Source organism: Agelaius phoeniceus, chromosome 1, assembly GCF_051311805.1.
Source record: "Agelaius phoeniceus isolate bAgePho1 chromosome 1, bAgePho1.hap1, whole genome shotgun sequence".
NCBI classification, from domain to species: domain Eukaryota; kingdom Metazoa; phylum Chordata; class Aves; order Passeriformes; family Icteridae; genus Agelaius; species Agelaius phoeniceus.
Window position 1 is genome coordinate 95,622,070 of NC_135265.1, and position 23,483 is coordinate 95,645,552.

General features: G+C 37.0%; 1 protein-coding gene across 1 annotated transcript in view; it reads right to left on the reverse strand.

Moving 5' to 3' along the window:
• ZNF407 (zinc finger protein 407) overlaps positions 1–23,483 on the reverse strand; it is a 335,712-nt gene that overhangs the window by 94,437 nt on the left and 217,792 nt on the right. The window contains exon 8 of the mRNA XM_054646000.2: positions 4,661–4,839. Within this exon, the coding sequence (XP_054501975.2) occupies positions 4,661–4,839 (179 nt within the window). The remainder of the gene's footprint in view (positions 1–4,660; positions 4,840–23,483) is intronic.

Here is a 23,483-nt window from a genome sequence, read left to right on the forward strand (position 1 = left end):
ACTGCATAACTTTCAACATCATCACAAAACCAATAATGAGCAAACTGCTTCCCTTCTCTCAGAAGAGTTTTTTCTTATGACTAGTTTAGTATCCACAGAAGGCTACTATGGCACACTGTGAGATGCCATGAACTCTGCAGCTATTGGAATAATGGAGATGTTCAGGCATAGATATTACACTGTTTGGACATAAATAATGCATTATAATAGTATCACAATGTTTATGAGACAAGAGCTCCTAAATGACGAACATTTAGTTCAAACTGAAATTATCTCTACCAAGTGATGGTGCTCCAAAGCAGACGAAGCACTGAGAAAGAAAACTAGAATACTGATCCCTGGCAAGATCTACCACAGGTATGGGTGGTAGATCTTCTCCTCTCCCACTTGACAAAGTATTCAGGTTCAGTTCAACTCAGTATTGCAATGTAGCATCAGTTAGAGTAAAACACATTCAAGAATTTTGGAAATGCAATGCACACAAGAATCAAAATATTTCTTCAATTTGCTTTGAGCCTCACAAATCAGACAAGCCCACTTTTTTTTTTTCATAAAATTATCTCCTTTTTAGAAAAACTACTAAAATGATAGTCACCAACATGATATGACAATTCACTCATCTATTGCATTCATTTTCCATTTGTGTAATGACACACATTCAGATTTGCACATGGACAACAAGAATGTACATGAACAGCTTCCACTAGACCAAATTTCTATCACTTAAACATTACCTGCAGGATTCCTGAGCTTGCTCATAAGCCCATTTCTGTTCTTAGAACAGCTGTAAGATCTATCAGTATCTTAAAAGTGGTTTTAAAAAGAAAATAAATTCATGTTGTGGATAATGGCTAACAGTCATTGGATTCCTGGCTTTTTTTCCAACAAAATTTCAATTTTAACTCAGACTTTGAGTTGAGTCAGAGAATATCAAGAAATTGGCACCAAATTCCTACAGAACAACACACAGACATTTTTAAAAAACAGATTTGATGCTTCATATAAAAATTAAGGTTAAATCCATAAACTGGTATTTGAAGTGTATATCAAATTCAATTCGCAATTTTATGTGCACTGCATATATCTTTGTTGGCTTGTGTGCATTAAAAGTCTGTTGCTCAAATGTAATAAATTTTAAAAGTTAAAGACAAAAGTATAATCCAGACTGTTATGGTTTTAAAATATCTAAAATTTATAAGGAATATAGTTGTATTGTTAAATAACTCCCCCTATGACAGAGGGAACCTATAGCAAAAAGAGGAAAGAAGATCTGAAGACCTGGTTTGCTGGCATTTCTATATATCAATTTAGAACAGAACTGCTATCACCTTGCAATTACAGTATCATCCTCACAAATGTAAAAGCCAACTTCTTTTGCCTTCCATCTTCCACGGCCTCTCCCTTTGAAATGCAGCTTCCTCAAGCTCATTTTTACACTGACCCTATAAAGCAGTACAGTAGCTGCCAAAGAAAGTTAACTACAAACTAATATTAGAGCATTATATTATTGTAGCAGGGCAGCTCGCCCCCACCAGAGCTTATCTGTTGTTTGTTAACCAGTCAGATAACTCAAACAAGACAAGCTGTCTTACAGTGAGTTATTTTGGCACCATGGGGTTGACACCTCCCAACTGCCAATAAACATCTTACTAATGGAAGTGAGATCTGGAAAGATAAGCCGGATTTTTGACTGAGAGATATATTTTAAAACCGTATATACTTAAAACTGTACATAAACTGATATACTTTAAAACTGTAAGAGCCATACCAAACTCCCACAAAGCAGAAATTTTCTATACATTTCCCTGGAAATGTGTGGAGTTTCTCCCATGAGTAGGAACACCTGCTTTGCAGTTACTCCCCAGGGATTAAGTGAAGGAATGTGCACATTACCATGGTTTCAGCGATAAGTTAGATTTGACTCCTAATCAATACTATTTCTTTTTCTAGCTCTAATGTAAGTACCTTGATATTGTGCATTTTTATGTTATGCTGTAATCTACTAGTAGTTCTTTTTCATTTTATACTGTGTAGTAAGTGGTTCTGATTAAGATCTTTCATCTGCTATCTCTTGTCTGTTTAATAAATAATTCATTTTATAAACAGATCTGATTTGCCATCATTAGAACTTGCAGGCCAGGGTGATTCCTTGAACTTAAAACTGTTGCCAAAATCTGAGGCTAAGGCTTGTCTGAAGCTTCCAGTCTTCCCGCAACAATTATAAAGACCATTAAATCTAAATTAGAAATCCAACTGTCAATCTCAATTTCACAGACAAGAAACAGACTTGACTTTTACTCCCAGTCACATCCCAAAGGTACCCCACAGCTCCATTCTTGATGAGGTGAGGTGAAGGAATTTTTGCCTGTCCTTCAAAGTGGCTGGAGTTGGTGTCTGTCTCTTTGTCAGTGAAGATACTTATTCTATCTGCTCAAAGAAGCAAAAGGCCAGCTTTCCTGTTACAAAGCAATATTAGAACATAAAAGACAGACAAATATGTTTAAGTTTAAAAAAAAAATCAATCTTGTATGACACTTTCATACTCCTATCATCCTAAGGGGTTCTATGTCGTGTTGTAGATTCTCCGTGGGTGCAGCCAATGACCAATAAGTCATCAGTAACTGTGAACCAGACACAGAACAAATCTTATTTTTATAAGGGATGTTAGCCAGGGCACAGGAGTTGTCCTTCATTCCTCTAAAAACCTTCTCTAAAACCTTTAACTCTCAGATGTCCAGCAGTCAGAAATGGATTGAAAAGAAGAAAATAAATTTCCCTTAATTTAACTGTGTTATGAATACACAATTATCACCCAGGTTTCTCTTTAATAATGTTTCTTTTTGAAAGGAAAATACAGTATCATCCTTTCTGCAATGGAATGATGCAAACAATGTTTCAAGACTTTTGCTGCATACCAGTCCTAGTTGAGCCTTACAATAATTAGGTGACAATCTGTTCCTCCTAGTCCTAACATATTTGCACAGTACCCTGTTTAGTGCAAGGGGATTTCTACAGCATAAGAGTGAATGTATAGAAAAGAAATATCATTAGGACACAATGCACTTATGACTGTTTTCCTGTGTTACCAAGACAAGCAAGCTGAACAGTTTTAACCACAGCATGCTGCAATGAACAACTGAGTTATCCAGATATAGTCTTGAACTAATAATGGGAAAATGTACATAAAATGTTTATAATATTGGAATGTTACTGATTCTATCACTGTTACAGCTCTCTGTTATATCTATCTGCCTATTGAAAGCATTTGATTTTTTCATATTAAGTGGGATTATTGTAGTAAAAATCCAACAATGACTGGATTTAAGCTCTGAGTTGAATATTCATTTGCTTTAGTGAGAACTATGGTGAAATGTGATCAGTTTTCTGACCTATTTTGAAATTGGTATTCTGCCAACTGGCATTTTGTTTGCACATCCAGATATTATCCACCATATGCTGACATGACATGATGATTGGTTCCAAAATGAAGTGGAATACTTGGCAAATAGAAATATATGGTACAAATAATACACTGCCTCTAGTCAGGAAAGCAAGCAGTCATTTTGAGAAGACTGAGAGGTTTTAAAATAACTACAGCGTACATACAGCACAAAGCTGCATGAAAACTCTCCAGGTTTTGTTTTTTTACAGATGTAAGGGTATCAAAAACTAGGATATGTATTTCTAACACAAGATTCACATCTGACACAGGAGTACTAATAGTAATAATTCAATGGAAGATTAATTTGCATCTCAGGGAGACTCTGGCCCACATAGCTTCTTCCTCCTCTGGATTCCCCAACTCTTTCTTCTCACCATCTGTTCTTTTTTCCCACTGCTCTGACTTGTCTTTCCACTCAGTGATGTCTAAGTTATCTGCCTCTCCTGCATTAAGATCACATTTCATTCAAGCTCCACACTAATTTTATATTATTTCTCTTAACCTCCTACCACTGAATTCTTTATTTTTTTCTCCTAACTTGATGCTGCCATTAATCTTCTGTCTTGCACTCTGAACTGTAGAATCTATTAAAAAATAACCCAAAAGCAAAGAAAAACCAAAAAAACTTGTTCCTAAGCAGAAAACACCCCATCTTTTTTCTTTTAATTCCTGTTTCCAAAACAATGTTTTTCTTTTGCATTCCTCCAGTGACTTCCATGTGTGTGCTCTCTAACACAAAGCCTGAAAAGATACATCTAAGTTGTTGGTTGAGCTCTGCTGTTCCATCTTTTAATGAAAAACAGTCTACTTTTTCTAATGAAATCTAAGAATTTTTAAAGCAGTGCATTAATTTGCAACTGCATTTCCTATGGAATTTTGGTTTTTTTGTTCCTGGGGGAATAGCATAGGCAGAGGGACTTAATAAAAATGTTAAAAAATATTTCTCCCTAAAAGTTCAGCTAGATTTCAAAATAAGGCATCTAAATAGCATGCACTTCTGATGTTTATTGAACTGTAAGATTTGTTTGTATAACATGAATAGATTTCAGTGCTTAATGCATAATCTTTAACCCTGGAAAACTTGAAGAGGATGAAGCCCATTTTGAAACCATGCTCTTCTTCAGAATAAATGATAATAACTTCTTGTTTTGTTATTACAATCATTTAAGCACGTGCATTTAGAAAAGAATTTGTAAGCAAAGGGAGCAAGGACCTTACCAGCATGCAAGTATGCCAGATCAGGATTTTCAATGTCTGGGTGTAGTTCCTTCAAGTGGTTCCGAAACTCCACAGGGATATTTGTTCCATACTCACACCTAGGACAGTTATACATTTTTACTCCTTCATGCTTTCCCGTATGCAAGATGTGTTTACGGATATTTTCTGCACAGTTAGACCTAAACAGCAAGAAAAAAAAAGAAAAAAAATTATTTTCTACCAGTGGTTCAAATAAAACCTAGTGTTATAACAGAAGATCAGTAGTCATCACTCATTTTTCATTATCTGTAGATTTTTTGCATCCTCTTAGGTTTTGCACAAATGTTGTCCTTTGCATGATGGCTCCCAAAGCTGTTTCAGGTTAACTGAACATTAGATCTGAACCAGAATGATTGATTTGTCACATTTACAGAATTTCTATTTTTCTCATGGTAGTCAGTGATTGACAGAAATTAAGCAGAAGAATTAACAGAAATTAATTAAAGAAAAATCTTTACTTAGCAAAACTGAAATACACAAATGCCTACAATATTCCCAGTTGAGCTCACATGAACCTTTCCTACACAGTTCCTAAATTCAACAGGAGTTACTGTGAATGATTTCTGAAGTATGTTCCACCAGTTTTCATCTCACTGTGTGAACTGTTCCTAGGAAAGAGAATTGAGTTGCTCAAGTTTACATATTTTTGAAAATACACATGGATTCTGGTTTACATCTTAAACACAGATTTTGTGAAAGTAGTGGACTTTTCATGCATAAAAGTCAGATTACATATACAATTAGTTTAACACATTTCAAAGCAATATTTATAATAATATTTCTGAAAAAAAAATTCATATTTCCCTTATTCACAGAGAGATCCATATGGCAGTAATTTTTAATTTCTAGTCTTTAAAATTTTCTAGTCTAATTACAAAATTATTTTGCATTAGAATTTCCTACTTATTCAAACTTAGTGATTAATCCTACATGAAATACACTGCTGCACCATTTATTTCAATCAGAAATAGTCAGTATATTTATTTTTTACTCAAAAGAACAGAACTGTTCATGTGTACCATTGCTTTGGTGTTTTGTTTATTGTTTAGACTTTCTTACTAGCATATACTATTATTATTGCCAAACTAAGAACAGTAATTCAGCCTATCTGAAAAAAAGTACAAACACTCATGTAAACTACATAAATGCATAATACTTCACAAATACTCAAGTAAGACAACTGTAGCATTTTGGGCAACTGATTATATACCCATCACGGGGTAGAAATTGTACAGTATGATAAAAATGATAGATGATAGAATGATAGAAATGATATCATGATTCTACATCATGATAGAAATTCTACAGTAACAAGCACCTAAAAAAAAAGACCTCCAAAATAAACTGGAAGTAGCAGCTTGGAAGTTCTGCTGGAATGCTTGTCTCTCCCTCGGAAATGGACATAGTAAAGTTGGTATCTGCCTTACGGTGCTGCCAAAGCTCACCCTCTGTCATGTCCATCTGCTATATACTGGTATCATGATCAGATGCCTGAGAATGTCAGAGAAGACACTTATCACTGAAAAATATAGAAAATCTTGGTCCTCAGCATCTTTCAGGATTCAGCCCTAAAAAACTTACAGTGCTCATAAATGTTGTTAAAATGAAATACGTATTTTACAAAAAAAAGGAAAAAATGGTATACAGTATACACATACTGCAATGAAAGCAGGGGACAACCTGGTAACCTTCTATCATGGGTTATACTTTAAAGGGCAGTAGATTAAAGCAGACCATACGAATCTGAAATAAAATACCTGTGTTCTTTTAGCTCAGCTCTCATACTATGCTAAGGAAATATAGAAAACTTTTAACTTTGAAATCTTTCTGTGAAATATATAAAGGATCTGTGGAGACCTATGTAAGAGTTGTGAAGAAAACCCAGCCTGTTCAAGCCATAAAAGGCCAGTTCTATCTCCTTTGATTTGGAAATTGCTCCAGTCACTTTAAACAGAGCAATCCTGAAGCCTCATTTATTCAGTCATCAGTAAAAATCTGTCGCTAAACACTCCAACATAAAGATATAAAAAATTTAAACCCATATTTTTCCATGTGACAAGGTCAGGAAGGCTTAATCAGAAATGAGGAATGTGAGATCACAAGGCATTACAAATGGCCCCTTGTATTAGGTTGCAAAGCAGCAATTGCCATCATAAGGTAAACCATGATGGCAACAACTGGCAAATCCAAGCACTTTTGAATCCAAGTGATACCTTTAAATATGAAAGGACAAAAGTGTACTGCATATAAAATGTTTTTTAATTATTCAGTGTGCTTTGAATGTGTGTTTTATTAGGAGTCTTTTCTCATGTACTGTACAAGCATGTTATCATATGTCTGACACAAAACACCCCCACCAGACAAAGTGTGTGTAGATACATCACTTTATATTGTATGAGTAAACACAGAGGTCTGGGATTTTAAACAGCACCGGATTTCTATCAAAGCTATCTCATGATATGAATATAACTAAAACATTTTAATGTTGCAATGGTGGTGATAGTTAAGATTTTAAAGGCCTTGTATTATAAGATTCACTTCCATGTGTTTATAAACCTTGAAATATAGATTTCCTTTGTTCTGAAATTTGGACAACAGAGCCCGGTGCAATAAAAATCGTTTGAGGAAGTCTTTCTGGCTTTTGAGTTCCAGTCTGAATTACAGCCACAAACAAATAAATGCAGGTTTTAGGAGACTAGCCTGTATTTCAGTAAGGCTACAGTAAAGTAGAGGTTTCTAAGTTAAATTACTATTACCATTGCTTCATGTAAGCATGCTTTTCATCCTTATGATCCATTTTTAAAATCAAATCTATATATTTCTGTCAATTTGTCCATGTTCTTAAGTAACAGGAAGAGAACTCTTTAGAGTGACTTAATCAGTCTAAAGCTACAGTCAATGAATTTACATTTAATTCTGATGTAGAGAAACACAATGAAAAGTTTTCTTTTTCTTTCATGTCTTGCAGTAAGTTTTCTTATTAGATGTGAAGAAAAGTCTGAGACTTGATGCAAACCCCACAAAACCCTATTAAAGGGAAGAGGGAGGCCTGTATGGATTTTTCAGTGTCTTGTCAGTGCTATACACAGTGAAAGAGGAGATGGAACATGCTGCTAAGGTATGTTGCAGATGAACAGGAAATACAAGAGTCTTTCCAGGCATACTTCTCATGCACAAACCTGTACAACCTCCTCCATGAAAGACTATATTGGGAAGGGCATAGGCCTACTTTCCACATCCAGGAGAGCTCCCACATTTCTGTAAAGGATAACACTTTGAAATAAGGGAGACAGATGGTAAGATTCTCCTGAGAAATGTAGCTACTATTTAAGATGAACAGAAAACCTCTTCTGGAAAAAGACAAAAAAAGGCATTTGTCTCTAACGTTCACCACACAGCGATGACTTCCCATTGCTGTTCTAGCTGCACATTCCATGCTGCCATTACAAGTCCCTTCCTAACAACCAGGTACCTTTTTCTGTCAATAAATTAAAGGTTGCTGCATATTCCAGTATCATAAACTGGAAATCACTTGTCAATTTTAAAATGGTACTCAAGTCACAGAATCACAGCATGCTTAACGTTCAAAGGGACCTCTCAAGATTGTCTGGTCCATCCCTGCTGCTCAGGAAGGATGACCCTTGGCCAGTTGCTCAGGAACATTTCTGAATGTCTCCAAAGACATCTCCCACCCTACCTGGGTGCCTCTGTGAACAGCCAAGTTCAGTAGTTAACTGCAGACCTGTGGTTGCTGTCCTTGTCTTTCACGTAGTGTTTTGGATAAAAATAACGAAATAAGAGAAATTCACAAAATATTTTTCACTAAATTTTCCCAGACAGAATAGGAATGTTTCTATATTTTTAAGAGTTTTTTACATGACAATACATTAGCATTGTATTAAACAGCTAAATGAAATATTGCAGGAAGTAATCAATTCTTCTTTCCTATTTACTAACAAGAAACTGAAATTAGAACACTCTTCCATTATGCAGTGCCTGACATTTTCAGAAAGATACTTACTGCAACACATGGAAATGGAAGGTTTCAGAGGTGCAAATGAGGCAAAATGTTAATTATCCAGTCCACTAAGTTTTAAAAATTTTAGCACCTCGTAGGACTCTTATTTGCACAAAATAAACCTTTTTCAAACGGTCTTCTCCAGAAAATTAGGTATAAACATCCTTTCTGCAGAGAAATGCATGTAACGTAAAGGACTTAGGGCAGCTCCATTGACATCACTATTTACAACATAAAAACAAACACAGCGATACAACCAACTGATTGAAAAGATTTCTATTTTTCTCCTGTTTGTCAGTATGTATCAAGTTCACTCTCATAGAGACAGCATTCTGAAGGTCTTCTGCAGCCTTTATACCCTGCTATGCAACCTGCAAGTACAGAGAAATTGCAGCATTTTGGAAAATAGCAAAGTGTCCAGGTACTTTCTGGACACTTTCATCATAAAAGCAATTATGATGAAAGCAAGCTTCTCAATGAAACAACATGCACTATTGTAGATTCTTAACCTCAGTTATTCACCAAACGTTTGCAGGTATTTCTTTCACAGAAAAAGCCATCTAACTTGGAAAACTGTCTTTAAATCAAAATTGCGATAATTTAATGACGCTAGAAAAGGAGAGACATAGATTTTTAGAAACACAAAGTCATATTTAGTTTGACCTCACTGATAGCACAGTTCATAAACATCTGCCCAGGGATTCTTTTCTCAAACCATAACCCTTTTGATACTAAAACATGGTTTCTAATGGAGAGCAACAAGGAGTCTTTTGAAGTTATAGGCAAATTACTCTTCAGCTGATCACTCTCCCTATTACAAACTGTCTCATTTCTTATCCCCCTGCATTCAGCTAACAGTGCTACATGTCCAACACACCTTGCTTGGCTGTAGAATCTCCTGATACCTGCATCTCCAATGGAAGAGCTACAGAGACTAAGTTCCTCTCAACTCACTGTGAGGAACCATCAGGTTCTCCCTACGTTCTTTCCAGTTGCTTTAAGCTTTGAATACATTCACATTTCACACCAGTGCTGCATACATGGATGCCATGACTTTCTCCATGCTCAGCGTTCTCCAGTTGCAGCCAATTCTGGGAATCCCTGGATACTTCTTGCAGCACCAAGAGTTCCTGTACACTCAGTTAAATGTAGTGACCTTTCAGGTTGTTTTCAGCATTACTGCTTTCCAAAATGCAACCTTTCTTGCCAGCCTTTGTTTCTTGCTGTCAGTAAACTGTATGGAAACTACCATTCAGTAGGGTGGTGGTAAACAACCTAACGGGCAATATTTTCTTGACAGGAAAGGAAAAAAATACCTCAGTCTGTGGTAACTATATTATACAAACAGGCTTATTCAATCAAAATCTCCACAATGACAGTCACTCTGCCCAACTTCTATTCAGCAAAAACCCAAACCAACCAACAAACCAACGGACCAACCAACCACCCAATCAACCAACCACAAATCCTTTCCTGCTTATTCAAGATTTAGCTACATTTCTGGTTTTAAAATAAAATAAACTGATTGCCAGTTAGTGCAAACTAGCTACATAATAATACATAATCTGCAGATACCACTGGCAATCCAGACTGCAAGTTTAAAAGCTAAAGCTTACCTCTTCAGTGCTAAAAGTCAATACAATATTGCACAAGAAATAATAAAAAACAGCAAAACATGATAGCCAAAAATGTGGTAATGCGTTGAAACTAACATTATAAAACTGCAATAATTATTAAATGTTAACACATCTTGATAACATATATATTTATGTATATATGTACAAGAAATGTAACACATTTTCTCATCCTTCCCACTACTAACATGTACCAGGGTTTCTTTTTCCTTGCTCTTTGCCTTTAAAAGCAAAAGTTCTACCTTTTATTTAGGTTTTAAGTGAGTAGAGATACAATCACATGGATATGCTCTGCAACTAACTTCAATTCTCAAGTGACTTACGATACTGTTGCTGGAATTAGCAGCACATGACTCCTTCTGTGGCAGCTCAGGAGATCAATGTCCCAGTGCCAGCTCAGCTCTGCCTGTGTCACTGCTGCCAAACACCTCCCTGTGCTGTTCCTAAAGATCTCTGGTGGGCAGAGGCAACGAGCTGCTGGGGACAAGCAATGCCTTTGCCACCATAGCTGCTTCTGCAGTGAGTATTTGCTCACAGCTTTTCAACTCTACCCAGAAAAGGTGACTGAAATACACACCCACAGTACCATAGAAACACATGCCCAACAACCTGGTGGCCACATGTATTGCCATGTTTTCATGTACTGCCATGTATTGCCACTCAGAAAATACAGAGTAGCCCATAAAAGAGAGTATGCTAAATTTACATGCTTTAATGAGATTTTATAATACAGTCAGTTTCACAAAGAAAATAATAAAAATGTATTTGGGATTTATTCTGATAGTATTATACCAACACCCAGGGATAATAATCGTAATGTTTTCTGCTTTTCTACATTTTTAGCTTTGCATTTTTTTCTGTAATGATCTATTTGTTATGACATACAGTATGTGTGACAGATGTCCAATGCTGGCTGCTAAAAAGTAGCTGAGCCCTGTAGGGAAGCAGCAAAAACTTGTGCGTCAGCACAGAAAATGATAGAAGATTGATAATTACTGCTTGTATCTGAGCTCCATTCAACAGACTAGCATGTCCAAATTGTAATTTGGCTACGGATCCGCCATTCTATTTACAATGTATTGGAATGAAAATTCCCAGTTTCAAGTAATTGATCATTACGATAGCCAAAGTAAGTGCTTTTAAAGGCAAATTCAGGGTAATTGGGAATTCTGAAGGGAAATAACAAGAGATGTACTCTAGCCTTGTTTACCTCTGAGGAATCTGTAAAGCCATTTACAACCCTGCACAATGAACAAAAACTGCAGTGTAGACCCAGTGTTGGCATCTAGATCTACTCCTGAATTTTCAGAATATTTTTGCTAAAAAAATGGCAAACAACAGACTCCACAATTCAAAGAAAACATTATTTTTTTCCAGGAGAAAACCCATCTGTGACTCCAAGGAATTACGGCATCCTGTCTTAAATGCTTCCATTAATTCCATTTTCTACAAGAAATAGAGAAAGAAATAAAGAAGAGGCTTGTAGATAGAAACCTGTCCAAACTGCTAGACTTGGAAGGAATGGGTGGAAAGGGTACAGAAAGTCATGGAAGTGTGCCTCAGCTCTGCATGTGTGCTGTGGTCCTCACTGTCCCCATAGGTGCTGTGCGGGGCTGGGCTGCTCAGCTTGTGAGTCTGCCCAGCAGCTCTTCTGAGAGAGGCTCAGTGTCTCCTTTTACTGGCTAGAGAAGAAAAAAAAGCAAAACAAAGAAAGGGGGAACCAAAAACAAAACAAGAACAACCAAACAAATTTTTATAGGACTGATCTGCTTCTGAAAACTCTCTGTAATGTTTTCTAGAACTTCTGGCTTCCACTTTGCTGCAGGCAGAGTGGTCTCTGTGATGGCCCAGCTCAAGGGCCTGTGTGCCTGCAGCATGAGGGATGCAGGGGTCTGCCGAGCACACTGCACTGCTGCACTGTGTCAGCTAAGGTTTAAGTGGCAGAAATAGCAGGTGGAGTTCATCTATTTCACAGTAACTGAGAATAATCACTCCATTGTTCCTGGGCTTCCACCCTCCCCCTTTCCTTTCTTCTTAGAGCAGATGGCATAAAAGAGAGGTTGGTCTGAGAAACAGCATCTCTGCAGTGGTGTGAGGATGGAGACTGGGCTTATAGGTATCACAGGCTCTGATTTAACAAGGTACTTACGCATTTTTGTGGCTTAAGTACAAGCAGCCCCCATTGACTTCAAAAGAATGACTCACAAGGTTAAATTTATGTACATGATCAAATACCTTGCTGAAATGAGGCCATGGAAAACATCCATTTTTTAAAAAAGCTGGGATGAATTTAATTGAAGACACGCATTTCCTTTCAACATCAATTTTTTTCCTATTGTACTTCTTTTAATGACCACATAAAGTAACTGAACAATTCTGTGGAGTCTGTTTGTATATCCTCAGAACACATAAAGTATTTTCACAGATATAGAAGTGCAGATGGAGCCTAGGAAAGGGTGTGCAATCTAGCGGCTGCACAAGATGAAACTGGACTCCTAATGTTGCTGGAGTCAGAAATGATAGCAACAGACCCTAAAGGCTGCCTGTCAATCTCAGATGCAGATGGTACTTCGTCCAACTGGCCTTCGTGTCAGTTCCTTCAGCCATTTTAGTGACAACACAGTTCCCTAGAGGACAGATCCTGTTGCTTTGCAGCCTGGATTCATACCCAGGGCACTGTGGTCTGTACGATCTCTGCTCAAAGTAGGTTTTTTTAATGCTAATACAGTGCCTCTTCTTGCCCTATCCCAACCCCCCATGCAAAAAGAGATGGTCATTTTCTTCCTCATTTCAAATGTTCCAATTTATCCAAGGAATCAGCAATAATTGTCTGAAAGATTCACTTTTGTTATGCATGCCAAAACTATATATAAAATCCCTGCTAATAAAATTTGCAGACAACACGGTAATTGGCAGCATGATTAATAAGGATGATGCTGTCATCATACAGAGCAGTCGCAGAAGCCAGGCGTGTTCAATCACAACATGTACACACACAATTACATGTTAGCTCTCCCACCTTTGCACAGTGCATGCAAGTAACTTGGACAATGCTGTGAAAAGCTGTGACACTGAAAATTATTTAGGGATTAATGGACCATCAGTTTAACGTCAATTTCTAGTGTGATGCTATAAGCAGAAAAGGCCCCATGCTATATTTAGTGGATAAGCAAGGAAGTAGCAAGCAAATGTAGGGATGCAATGTTTTCTTTGTGACACTGGAGAAACTAATTCTAGAATATCTACTTCCTGCCTATATTTAAAAAAGGGAACAAACAGCCACAAAGTGATTATAAATAGAAAAAGAAGTTAAGTGGGGTAAAAAACCTCTAAAACACTCAATAAAACCCCCTTCTGTTTTGCTCATTACACTTAAGCTCGGCCCGTGAGCTTTAACATGGAATAAAGGTGTGATTAAGGGACAACCTATCCTGGAGAAAATCTATACAAAACCAAAAGCAATGACTACAAGTTACAGTCAAATTCAACTGAGAAAAAAAGCACAATTTCTTCAGCAATTATGCTTTCACAGAAGAGAAGCTGTGGTTCAACAACTTTGGTTCTACGACTTTGCCTGTTTTCAGATCAAACCTGAATATGTTTCTAGATCATAAAATTCAGTCAGAAGTAGGAGGTTCAGTACAGAGCAAACTGGGAAAAAAGCACCTATGCAGTTTGTTTTCTGTAGAAGGTCAGACTGGCTGAGCCTAAGGCTTTTTCTGGGCTCAAAGTCTCCAAGAAGTACAGTTCAAGTCTGAAAAATGTCATTGTGAGATCAGCCATTTATTGTGCTTCCATGATGTCATGGAAATTTGTTCAGTCTGCAAATTAAAATATATTCTTCCTGGCTGTCAATACTGCAAAACCATCTTAGATTCTGAAAGTCAAATTTGGGTGTTTAATTGGAGGCATGATTGATTATCTAGCCTAAAATGTGTGTTGAAAGCATATATCAGAGAAACATCATTCTCTTCAGATTATGTTCTCATAATGCCGTTTTCTGCACAAATGTAAGTAAATGCAGCATTTGGCTCTGTACTTTGAGCTTACTTCACAGACATCATTCACTCCAGAAGAACTGGTTTTAAGAGTAAGGAGCAAGCAAAACGTGATTTTTGTTCCTACAAGAGTACATTTGCCTATAAGGACGCCTGGCAGCTCAGTAAGAAACTGCAGTTCAGTTTTCATGTAGAAGGACTTTCACTGGAGACCTACACATCAAAATTAATGTGCTGTGTACTTAACCAAAAGATACTGAAATGTAAAGAAAGCACTGAACTATGTATTTGACTCACCTAACATACCTATATGTTATGGAAAATGTAGAAGGTAGCTTGCACTGCACTTCCACTTCAGACTATTCAAAGTTGCAGATAAGCTGTCTTGTAAAAGTATTAGATTAAAATTGGACCACCCAGAATAGACACATTTTTTACTGTGCTTTTAACAATACACAATTATGTCTAACAGACATAACATGATTTTAATTAGATGAAAAATCAGGGCAACACTCTAGATCTATTGATTGAGAAGAATAGCAACAGCCTGAATGGTGTTACTTCAAAAACCTGACCCAAGAAGAAAAAAATTTAAATGCCGGGGCAAAAGCCTTCTGGATACCAATTAAATCCTGTCATATTGAGAAATTTTATAGACCAATACCAAACAAATTATCCTAGAATCATGTATGCAAAGGTTCTGTCTTAAAGAAAAAGCCCACCACCATATAAAACTAACCCCATCATATTACATGAAAATAAATTTCTTTCATTATCATAGATAATGTTATGGACTTGTCTTTTTTCCCACAGAGGGTTAACATGAAAAGAGGGAAGAATGGCAAAATATGAAACTTTCTCTTTAGCTTCACCTTTCACACTCTGGTATCATACAACAGCAGAAACTAATGAACTTGCTCATCTTCGAAAGCCCTTTTGCATGCTTCTTCCTTCACCCTTAACTCTGATCCTCGCAGGTCTTCCCTTATGTGTGTGCCAATTTTACTGGTACAATATGAGCACTTTTATTAGTTGTGTTCTGATGATTTCTACAGAGAGATACTTAAAGCTTATACAAGTCAAAAACTATTTTATCTCTTCTGAAGAAAACTAATAGTGCAGAGCCACTGAATGATAAGAGAGATCACTGAATTTATTTAATAATGCATGTCCATTTCACAAAAATGGCCTGTGTAATCCTTTTAAAAATAATAACCTGTTCATTTCAGACCTTGCACAATGCTTCTCTTTGTCCCTTGTAAGTCTCTCAAATGTCTTATTTTAAAGGAATATATAGTACTCCCGGAAGACATTTTCCCATTTCTATTCTCTTCAACTCCTGTGAGCCCTTGTTCTGTGTGATAAGGCAATCTCCTTCGGGATCTGAGCTGTGTAGTTTCGCACCACGAGTGACAAGGACTCAACTTGAATAACTGCTGTGCGCAGGTTGTAATTATGTCAGCTGGAGTGTTGAACAAGGGGACTGATTAATGTGAGCCCCAGCCCAGGCACAGTCCCTATCAAAACCTTCGTGCAGGCCAGCAGTGGGGATGGGTTAAAGCAGAAAGACAAAACATGCTGTATCGTCCATGATAGATGAATTGCTCCAACAGTCTTCAGGCAGATGTTCCAGGACAGTATAATATACAATTACTCTGCCTTATCACCTTCCCAGGGACAATAAAGCTTCCTCCTTCTATAGCTCATGTGAGTGAAGGCAAAATTAGTTTTACTTTTACAACACTGACTCACTTATCATGTTGCCTTGATTGTGCTTTTACAGCTAAAGAAAACATATATTGCACTCTTAAAAACAAACAAACAAACAGAATATACCAAAAAGACTCTGCATTCCTCATCTTAGCTAAACTATTCCTTTGAATCTATATTGCATCATATCATAGTAATGCAGTCCTTAAAGGGCTAATTCAGAATGAGATTCTAGGGAACATTACTAACTTTCGAACAACTGGACCTAGTCACAAGCTTAATGTTATATGTACATATATGAAAGGACCTTAGTCATTCAAGTCAGAATGCATAGATAATAAAAAATACACAGGTTTGGTGCAAAAAATGCCTATGTGAATAACATGCCCTTAGTGACTATTTCAACTAAGCACTCACCCTAAAAATGCTGAAGCACTCTTGTAAAACAATACTTTGAGAAGTCATTAATCCATATGTATCCTTAAAGGCCACAAGAGTTTACTCTACAACTATTATAAACAATCCATGTATTTTCCAAAAGTGAATATAAATTAAGTAAATAAGAGAAATTTAGGAAAAAAAAATCTATCTCTTTGTATTTGTTTCCTTTTTGTTATCAGATGCATACAGTTTGGGGTTTTTTGCTGCAGAGATGGAAGTAGTCTCTGTTTCAGTGCTATTTCCATGAGTTTGCAGACCAGCAGCTCACTAACATGAGGTGAATAGTAAGAGAAGAATATAGCTCATAATATCTTGAAATCCTTCCTTTCTAAGTACTGGATGGGTATAGATAAAGAAACTGTGCTTTAAGAAGAGAGTCTAAATAGTTCCACTTGCATTCCAGGATGCATTTCTTTCAGTACTACCCTTTCTTCAGCTATATAACAGTGACATGATCTCCAAAAACAAAACAAAAAAATGCACCCAGAAATGCATTTAGCGAGACACACATTTGAAGGTCAGGTTTAAAATCAAAGCCAAGGTTGATTCTAATGGCACTTAAGATTGTATACATATTTGAAAAATTCTGTTTATATGCATTCAATTTTCATGAAAGGTATTGGACTACTAGTCCATAAGGGAGAGATAAGATTTTCTAAGGAGACTATAGGAATTAGGCACTGATACTGCACTTCAACTTGAAGGCAGGCTCTCAGCTTTTACACCTTCTTTGAGATTTTAGTCATTAAACAGTATCACAGTCCTGGCAACAATAAGGTTTCACCACAACAGTACAGGCTTTCTTATATTCCTCTGGTGATATTTAATCCCATGTTTATGAATCAAAAAGTAGCTCCAAGAAAGCTGGTACATTCTCACTGCACAGCATGTTGACCTGAGAGGACAGCACAACATGATAATGATACACCAATTCCTGTACAGGGAAACAACAAAGAAAATGGTTTTGGCCTCACTAAAAAAATATAATCTAAGTATTGAGAAGGATATGATAATCAGACAATAGGCAAAAAGAGTAGTGATAGGTTTGGGAGACAGGGTATCAGTAACACAGTGTAGAAAGCTTTTGGTTTAGGTGCACTGTTGGGCATGGCAGTATGAGATGGCAACCTAGTCTGTCCTCCATAACCATTCATATTAACAATGCAATTAATGGACACAATAAAGAACTGATGTAGGTCTCAATATTTGCATAAATTAGGTATCTAGTGCTTCTAAAGAAAGATGTAGGTCACCAATAGGCAACATCAGACACTCTAATCTGCTTTGGAAAAGGAAACAATGTTGCCCCTATCTTTATAGTAATGACGCAACCATTCTAGGAGTAAAACTCCCAAGTTTAGGGCTGCCCTTATCTTGAGGAAGGTGGAGTTCTGTCCTCTGTCCCAGGAAAGTATATTAGCTGGCACAAAATATCGTTCATCAACCCTTTCTTTTGAAACTTTGCCATCAGACAGCAAGGAACTGCCAGGAGCCAAAAGCAGATCTAATCCCTGCTTTCAGAAACACTCTTCTGTTTTCAGTTATGTTCTCCATATAATTTTCTTAGAAAATCCAAACAACAGGCTTCTAAACAATTTGTCCTGTGCCCTTTCAGCTGAGAATCCTAAACAATAAGTTGAATGAGGCTGCAGACAGCAGTTCATTATGAACTAAATGAATCCTGAGTTGTCTAATATTCAGGCCTCTAACACATACCCAAAAATACAGGAAGTGGGGCTTGCTTGCCTAAAAAATGTACCAAAAGTCTTGAGGCAGACATAGCCATTTCCCCAGGACAAAGACTTGAGAGCATGCCTCAGTGATTTCACTCAGTTGTGCAAGAACTTGCAAACTCAAGTAGAGAGAGAACAGAAAAACAGAAACTCCAAAAGGAGTACATGCTTCTGGATTTAGATGTCTTTTGGCAAGATTAAGAGATCAGATCCTCTCTGAAAATCAAGTGAAAAGTAGAAATAATTGGTTTTCAATTCCACTACTTACTTGCCTAGTTGAACTTTTTTATTGTTCAGGATACAAAGTCTTGTGGAAGGTGCTGCCAGCTCCCTGGCTTTCCATTTCTCTCCTTCCTAAGAAACAGGTACCTTCATGACAGGTGAGAATTGTCACTTCACTGAGGACATGGAAGGAACGTGAATAACATCAGTGGAGCCACGATTTTATCCAGTGGCCTTGTTTTTGTTTTATATTATCGACCCTGTGACAGTACACACTTACCAGCCAGTGAGAGCTGACTCCCAACTGAGCTATGGAACAGAGATGCTTAGATGGAGAGGGGCTTAGTTATAATCCTTTCTGTTACAGTACTCCTGCCACGCTACTGGTGAACTGAAACTAAAAATGGGCACTTGAGAGCAGGAAAAGAAAATAAGGATTCTCCTGATGTTATGTTGTAGACTTCTAAGAGAAAAGATATCCAAACAGAAGAGGAAGCCAGGAACAGATGCGAATGGAAAAGAACTCAGAAAACAAGTATTTGCCTTTTAGAATCAAGTTCTGCAATACAGAGTACCAACAGAGCTACCATCACCCAATACTGCATTCTCATCTCACCTCTTGCACCACCACCAAGAAACACAAAGCTATTCCCAAAAGCTGCACTCACTGGCCTTGTTTGCCTGACTTGCTGTCCCTGCATTTATTTAAAACACATTGGATAGCAGACACCTGCTTTGCCCTCACAAGGGCTCATATTTAGGACTTTCCTCTCAGGTCTGACAAAAGTGAACAAATCCAATACAAATTCCTTTATCTTTGAAACATTTCTTCCACTTAAAAGTTTTACTGCTCTCCAAAATGACTATATTTCAGCATGCAAAAATCAATCAGCTAAATACCATATGACTGTGCTATAATTTATTAGTGCTGATCAAAATCTTAAAGACTAGTAATTAAAATTCAAATTAAAATGTGATGAAAGTCACATTTAGTCACGTAAATGAAGAGGCTGAATTTCAAATAGGAACAGAGCCACTGGACACTATGAGATGAGAATTTGTAGATGCTCAGTATCACTAACAGCATGTAAAAAGAACTTACCATTTCTTCAAACTTTGCTTCTTTTTCCTGAAGTAAATACATCTATATAGATCTATGAATATGTCAGTCTATCAGTGAATGAATTATAGAAAAAAGTGCCAAAAAAAGCACTTGTGGAACAATCTCTCCACAGTGGGAAGCTTCCCCCTATTCAGCAAGAAATGTCACTGGTCTGAATCACCTGGGTATAAATCTTTTTGAAATGATCCCTTTTTCTAAAGAAAAGCACAGATTTTGGGGGTCTCATCCTTTCAAAAATACCTTTTAAATTTTACCTTTAAAAAGGATGTATCCTGACAATTTGCAACAAACAGTTAATTTGGGACTCAATACTTTGCAGATGAGCATTGTACCAACTGAAGCATGATTTCCTATGCATTCATGACCTGTTCACTAAATCTCCCAGTGCACCAACGCAGCAAACAACAGCTCCCCAACATGTTCCTTCAGGATATCCCCATCCAAGAAAACAGTTGTTTTGGGTGGTGAGGCTGGATTGTAAAACAGAAGAATGCATGACAGCTGAATTTTGCCTGACTGGTCCTCCGTGATTTTTTTTCACTCCTCTTCTCATCCACCTCTTTCAGGAAACATGAACTTAATTTATCTCAGCAGCTACTACAGGGTGTCAGTTTTCACTGAAACTGGCCAGCAGCTTAAAAAGTTATTAAAGAAATGGGTGAAAGATGGATGGATGGGCTGGCACAAGTCTCACAATAAATTAGGGACAGAAGGCTAAAAAACAATCCTTGTCAACTGATTAAAAAAGTTCTGCTTTTCTGAGCTAAAGATACATCTTTTTTTTCTGAAACCAAAACAAATTACTAATGGCTTCTTATATGTTAAAATACCCAGATGAGAGTTCTCCAAAATTTGCTAATAAAAATGGTTCTCTGTACTTTAAAAAGAGCTTGTTAACAAAAATATGTCTGAAACACCATATTTTTCTAAAGAAACATCATCAGAACTTAGGAATTGATTTTAGTAGTTACAATACCTTCTACAACTTCAAAATGGTTCTAAGTATTGTTTGCTCTGTAGATTGTGCATGCAAAATTTCAACAGAAATGTTTTGAAGAAGCTCACACAGTTCCACATGGGATTTGCAGCAGAATAAATGATGTCCCATGCTACAGTTAGAGAGAATCCATAATTATCTTGAATGGGGATTGAAGGAGCATGCACAGAAGTTAAAACATAAAACAATAAATACTATATTTTAAGGGGTATTAGCAATATCACAATGAACCATGGGATGATGTTCAGGCAGTCTAGGATATCAGTAGAACCACCAGCTGTGTTTACAGGATTATAACACAAATAATTTTAGAGTATTATGAAATGAAGAGTTTGTGTGTTTTAAATGATAACATCACTAAATATATAAAAAAAAGATAGCAATGCTGAAGAACACCAGGAGAAGTATCACTTTAATGCATTATCTAAAAATGTGGATATATGGGTATGGACCTATATTCTAGGAACCACAGTGAGCTGGGTGGTTTGATCAGTTGGAACGAAAAAGAAACCTAGGAAAAAAACCTGTGCACTTACAAAAAAGGTGGGAAAATATCAAGGAATGTCTCCAATCCCCTGACCCATGGGAGTGGGAGAAAGAACATTGTTGCATTAGCTTTTCCATTGCATTAGGCATACTAAGCCTCAGCATACCTAACTTGCTGAGGAGATGATGAGGTGTGCTGTAACAACCTCATCTTTTCTCTGAAGACACAAAGTAAAAAGTAGCTTTGATCCAATGCATCCAAGAACGCAGAGCAACCTTTTGTTCATATACATTTTCTTCCCTTAATCCTTTTCCGTTATTCAAACAGTACATTTTAAAACATATTAAAAATAAAAAAAAGGTAACACCAGAGCAGCACTCCATCACTTGCAATAACAAAACAGAGTGCTTTATGTGCTGGTTATTCCCTAAGAAGTCTCAGCTACATCTACAGCTATTATTCAGACCTAAACAGGCCTAGCAAAACCACAAAGATCATCCCAACCAGGGACAAAATAGCTGTAATAAGCAACTTAATAAGTTACTACAGGACAACAGGCTCCTCTCCAGATTGTCTTTTTGTAAGCAAAGCCTCAAAGAAATAGGGATCCCTGATCCATGACTTATGAGAATAAAGTAGAGTACCATACAAGAGAGACTGCAAAATGGTTTTAGGGATGGTGACCTGTTGTATACCAAATGGCCTGTCTTCCTCATGCCCCATTTTCCTATGGAGAATGCAACACCTTCTCCCAGCTGCTCAGGAAGGAGAAAAGGCAACAATGCGAACCTTGAGACAAGCGCTCCCCTGGCCAACACTAAGCAGCAACTTTGAAGCCCCAGGTTCAAAGCAACATTGTTGGAATTCTGAGCTCCCAAATCTCTAATGCCTCCCTCTCCAAAACAGAAACCTGAGGTTCTCAGAGATGAGCTTTCAGCCCATAGAGGTAACCCACAACACAGGGAAGAGGGTGGCCAGGAGCACCAGACTTCCACACCCCAGGTGCTGATGCTGCTCCAGAGCCTCATTCCCACCATATCACATTGTGGTGCCTCCAGCCACACTGCAGAGGTGCCAGCCCAGCGCATTGAGCCCGCGCTTCCACTCTGCAGGAGGGGAACCCTGGGGTGGTGACAGGGGCTTTAGTATCTGAGCTCCCAAAGTGCCCCAACATACCTCTCCAGGAGAATTTGGGCAGAAGCTGGTACAGAGACAAGGGCAACTCTGCTGGAATGCGCAAGGAATTTTATTCAGCTTTCATAAATCAGGAATTTCTAACAATGCCAAATTTATCTGGAAAATTGCTCACTATTTCTAATGCATTAAAAGTATCTAAGTGGCAAGCTTTTCTCAAACACAAAAGCTCTTTTCTTTCCCTATTTTACTTGCTATTCAGCAATTCCTCTCTTTATCTCATTTTCATCAGACTTTAAACAGAAAAAACCTTTCCCTTTCCACCCCTTGCACTAGAGTATACCTCTTTCTGGGACTTCAGAACAGAACTTGCTTTCTGTGACTTCCCCAGATTTAATCTGTTTTGTATGTCACACATGAAGGAGGAAGAGGGAAAGTTGTCACAAAGACAGCAGTAACACAGGAACTTGTTTTACAGGGTAGTAGCCATATAGCCTGGAGAATAAACCCCACACAACACAACAGGCTTGTGTCTATCAATTTTTATCTTGGAGACCTGTACTGCTACCAAAGTGATTTCAGACTGCTAGCTACCTGCCACATAGTTAGATGGTAGATATCAGCAGCAGCAGCAGCAGCAGCAATAATAATAATAATAATAATAATAATAATAATAATAATAATAATAATAATAATAATAATAATAATAATAATAATAATAATAATAATAATAATAATAATAATAATAATAATTCCTTGTAGATTTCATCACCCCCAAAGATAGCTTTGGCCCTTTTATAATGATTGCATTGGGGATTAAGGAATGGCAAAAGAAACAAACAAATTAACAAATTCATTCTTTTATTCTCTGCTACCAGGCAAGAGCAAAGAAAACATCTACGGTTGTTTTAATATTTTTTAAAATATGTTTTACACAAAAGGCTCACATTAATTAAGCTATGATGCCAATGATTATTTTTAGATCAAACCATTGTAACAAATGAAAGTTTATTTGTAGTCATAAAAGATCTTCACTGCACTTTTTTATCAGAAGAACTGTAAGAATAGGAAATTACAGGTCTTTTTGCTACTACATGCTATATTAAGACCACGGCATTGCTGTTCATCTTGAGGTTAATACTAAAATTTTATTCACTATCAAAATACAACATACTTAGGATTGTTTTAATTTGAATAATATGCTGATATTTCAGATTGATAAACATGAATTAAGTATATATTAAATATAAATACACATGTATTTATGACAACATATTTATGCTCTTT